This window comes from Lipotes vexillifer, unplaced genomic scaffold, assembly GCF_000442215.2.
Source record: "Lipotes vexillifer unplaced genomic scaffold, Lipotes_vexillifer_v1.1 scaffold636, whole genome shotgun sequence".
Taxonomy (NCBI): Eukaryota; Metazoa; Chordata; class Mammalia; order Artiodactyla; family Lipotidae; genus Lipotes; species Lipotes vexillifer.
In genome coordinates, this window is record NW_006786547.1 from 1,035,036 (window position 1) to 1,038,923 (window position 3,888).

Below are 3,888 nucleotides of genomic sequence, written 5' to 3' on the forward strand. Positions count from 1 at the left end.
CCCTGCTTGGCCCGCTGCCTCACACCCTGAGCAGGGCCTGAGATACTATTTTGCTTTCATTTCTGGGGGGCTTGGTAGAGTGAACCAGTGGGGGCCCCCCAAGGAGAGAGGCTGGGGTGAGGGCTGGAGGCTGGCATTGGGAGCTGCAGGTAAGGATGCCTGAAGGGGGTGGGCCCAGGGGAACCTGGTCCCGGAGAACAGCCAGGCCACCCCAACCTCCCAGGTGCCACCGTGTGAATTAGGAAAGGGCACTCCTCTGGGCAGCTGCCGGTCCTCACTGGTCCCTCGGCCAGGCAGGCACTTTCATGCAGTGCACAAGCTGCCCAACCTCGGCTGGTGGACCTGTTGTCAGCCTTCAAGAAAGTGCAGTGAGGCCAGGAGACCCTCATCTGCCCTTCTCTCTCACCTCTGTGAGCCACAGGGGTTCACAGGGACCCCTGCTCTGCCCCAGGCCGGACCCAGGAAGCGAGCCCCCAGGCCTTGAAGGCCTTCCAGGACTTCTACCGGACGGTGGGGCTGCCGGAAGACATGGTGGTCACGCTGCCCAAGTCAGGTACCCGCCGAGCCCCGCTATGTGGGAAACCCCGCCCACCAAGCCCTGCCCCGCCCCCTTTCCGGAGTCCTGGGAGGCACAGGCAGGAGGTGGCCTTCTCTTCTAAGGATGGGTTGGCAGCCCCTCCAGCCACTCCTCTTTACACCCCGCCCTCCCCTTAACACACATGAGGGAGATGTTTGGGACAGTCGGGCCCGAGGGCCCCACGCTCTGGGGGGGGCTGTCCTGGGCAGGTCCCAGGAGCAAGCGGGCAGTCCCAGCCAGCCCAGCCTCTCACAGACCCTCTGCCTTTCTACAGATGTGTGCTCTTCCCAGGTGGGGGCCAGGGTCACTCCCCCACCCCCCCCACCCCGTCCTCCAGGGCCTGTGCGTGTGGGCTACCCCTTCTCGCCATGCCTTCTGCCCGCTCCCCTGCTGAGGTCTGCAGGTGCAGATCCCCGCCAACATCCATTGCTCTGCCTGGACACTCACCTGTGTGCTCCAGGCCTCAGCTTACACATCACCTCTTCCAGGGAGCCCCTCCTGATTACCTAGGGCTGCCATAACAAACTACCACAAACTGGGTGGCTTAAAACAACAGAAATTTACTCTCTCATAGTCTAGAGGCTAGAGGTCCAGAATCAAGTTGTGGGCAGGGCTGGTCCCGTCTGGAGGCTGTAGGGGAGAATCCCGGCCTCTTCCACCTTCTAGTGGTGCTGGTGAGCCTTGGTGTTCCTCGACCTGTAGACCCATCACTCCCATCTCTGCGTCCATTGTTACCTGGCCAGATTTCCCTCTTCTTATAAGGACATCAGTCATTGGATGTAGGGCCCACCCTTAATCTAGGGTTACCTCATCTCGAGATCCTTAACTAATTACATCTGCAAAGACCTTATTTCCAAATAAGATCACTTTCAGAATTCCAAGTGGACTTGAGTTTGGGGGGACACGGTCCAACCCAGTACATTCTGGTTGTCCCTGGCTTAACCCTGGGACACTGGGTCTTGCCTTGGAATCCCCTGTCCTCGTTCGCTTCCTGAGGGTCCCACGAGGCAGCCTTCTGGGCTGCTGCCATCACAGGGCTGGGTCTGGGTGGGGGAGGCCCCAGGCACAAGAAGGAGGCAGAGTGGCTGCTGGCTCCCTGGCGCCTGCTGAGGCTCACAGGGCCTGGTGCGACCCCGCTGCGACCCACTGCCACCTCCCGTGGGCCCTCCCCTCCGACTGGGCCTCTGTGCCTTTCAGGAGCTGCTCCCTCTGCAGGGAACGACCTTTCCCACGCAAGCTTCACACCCCCCGCCGTCGTTTCCCCGACCTGGGGGAGGAACCCCTGACCCGGCTCTGCGGTCCAGGCCCATGGAGCGTATGCCCACTTGTCCCAAGAGCCATCAGAAAGAGCCTGAAAACAACCATGTGTCCTGGGAGGAGGGCCCGGGAGTGTGTGCGGAGCTCTGAGCCCCTGGGGGTCTGGGCTTGGTGTATCCATCCCGTTAGTGCTCCCGGGGTGGGAGATGCCGTCCTGGGTCACCCCCGTGCAGGTGCGGGGGGGCCTTGTCCTGCTTTCAGGCCCCCAGGCGGGCCCCGCAGTGGTGTCCACCATCATCCCCAGGCCAGGCAGCGGGTGGCGCCGACATCTCTAGTCCAGGCCACCCCCCCCGGCCCCTCCCCAGGGCTGTGGGTGTCACGGGGCCCAGATGCACGCCCCCTGAGCATTTGGAGGCCAAGTTCGCCGAGGAAACTCTTGGGTGATTGCGCCACCCGCCAGATCTCCCTCCCGATATAAACCTGGGTGCGGGGGGCACAGGTGCGGGGAGCACAGACCCTCGATGGAGGCCGGGCTGCTAAGCGCCGTCCTGGGCATTATCCTGGTGCAGGTGGAAATGACCACGCAGGACCTGGACCCGCAGAAGGTGGCTTTCTTTCTGGGCCCCAGGAGGAAGTGGGGCGGGGAGGGGCCCCCGTATGCAGCTACTCCAGGCCCCGCCTCTGCCCCAGCTGATGCTGGGCAGCTGCTTCGGGGATCCCAGGGCTCACCCAGGCCAGCCCCGTGAGGGCGGGTGGCGGAGTGTCTGAGCTCAGCCCTGCCTGGTCTCCCCTCTCCTAGCGAGTGGGTGTGAGGCAAGTGGCCAGGGCCGAGCAGGGGCGGCGCCCTCCCTCAGGGCCTCCTGTGGGCAGGCCTGTGTCCTCATCCCGGCCGCTGGTCCTCTCCCCAGAGGAGACCCTGTACCCTCTGACCCCGCACACTGTAGGAGCCAGAGGAGCAGGCTTTCCTGCTGTGGAGACCTCGGCTGCGGGCTTTGGTCTCCACCCCGATGCTTCTTTTTGCCGGCCCTGTGTCGGCTGTTGGGCCAGGAGCACATCAGCAGGCTCAGAAGTGACAAATGTTGGACACGGATGCGTTTCTCTTGCAAAAATTATCAGTTTTCAAAAGTTTCAGATGGAAGGTCTAGGCTCTGGGTGGCCGTTTCTGCAGCAGGCACTCGCTCCCCCAGCCTGGTCGGGCAGAGCCGGGCCTCTTCCGCGGGGGAGGGCTGCTGGCCACCGCTCCCCAGCGGCTTTCACATTCGGCTGGCCCTCTCCAGCCCCCCTCTCTCAGGCTCTAACCACCTCTGCCCCTGGTGTCCCGTCTGCAAGGACAGACAGCAGCAAGCCTGGTTCTCCTTAAAGAGTGGGATCCAGCACTGTGGCAACTGCAGACAGGCCTGTGCGGGGAGGGGCTCGCCCTGTCGCCCCCAAAGGGACCCCTCAGAAGGCCGACGGCTTGCTGCTTCGGAGCCTGCCAGCTCCCTGCCTGGGAGGTCCGGGGAGAGGGGTCTGCCTCCTGGGGTCCAGGGGTGGGGTCTCTGTCCGTCTGCCCGAGACGGGCTTGGCTCCGGCCCCGGCCCCTTCTTCTAGATTGCAGGGTTCTGGCAGGAAGTTGGGGTGGCCTCCAGCCAAAACCTGGCACTGCAGACCCCAAAGAGGCTGGAGGCCTTGCTCCTGACCTTGAGTGGGGAGGAGCTGACCGTGAAGGCTGCGTATAATAGGTAAGGGGCCTGGGCATAGCCCGGCTGTACCGGCTGCAGCTGTGGATGTGGACTTTATTGTCACTTGGGTGGACCAGCCCTCCCTGTGTCTATCTTGACCCTCCCCTGAGACCAGACTCCCAGGCTCCTAGAGCTGCATCTTCTCCCAAATAAAAGCACGGGGTCTTAATGAAGCCCCATCAGTTTGCAAGAAAGGAAAATGGACTTAGGTGTAGGTGGCTCTCTGGAGGTCCCAGAATCCTTGGGTGAGAGACTGGGCCCGGTCCCATCCTGTGCCTCTGCCCTCCTTGCCCTGCCCCAGGCTCTCCTGGGGGTGGACACACTGCCAGAGCC

At 63.1% G+C, this 3,888-nt stretch overlaps 1 protein-coding gene across 1 annotated transcript in view; it reads left to right on the forward strand.

Moving 5' to 3' along the window:
• Positions 1-2,355: 2,355 nt before the first annotated feature.
• LCN8 (lipocalin 8) overlaps positions 2,356-3,888 on the forward strand; it is a 6,889-nt gene continuing 5,356 nt past the window's right edge. Inside the window, exons 1-2 of the mRNA XM_007459012.1 lie at positions 2,356-2,439; positions 3,425-3,555. Coding sequence (XP_007459074.1) covers positions 2,356-2,439; positions 3,425-3,555 — 215 coding nt within the window. The remainder of the gene's footprint in view (positions 2,440-3,424; positions 3,556-3,888) is intronic.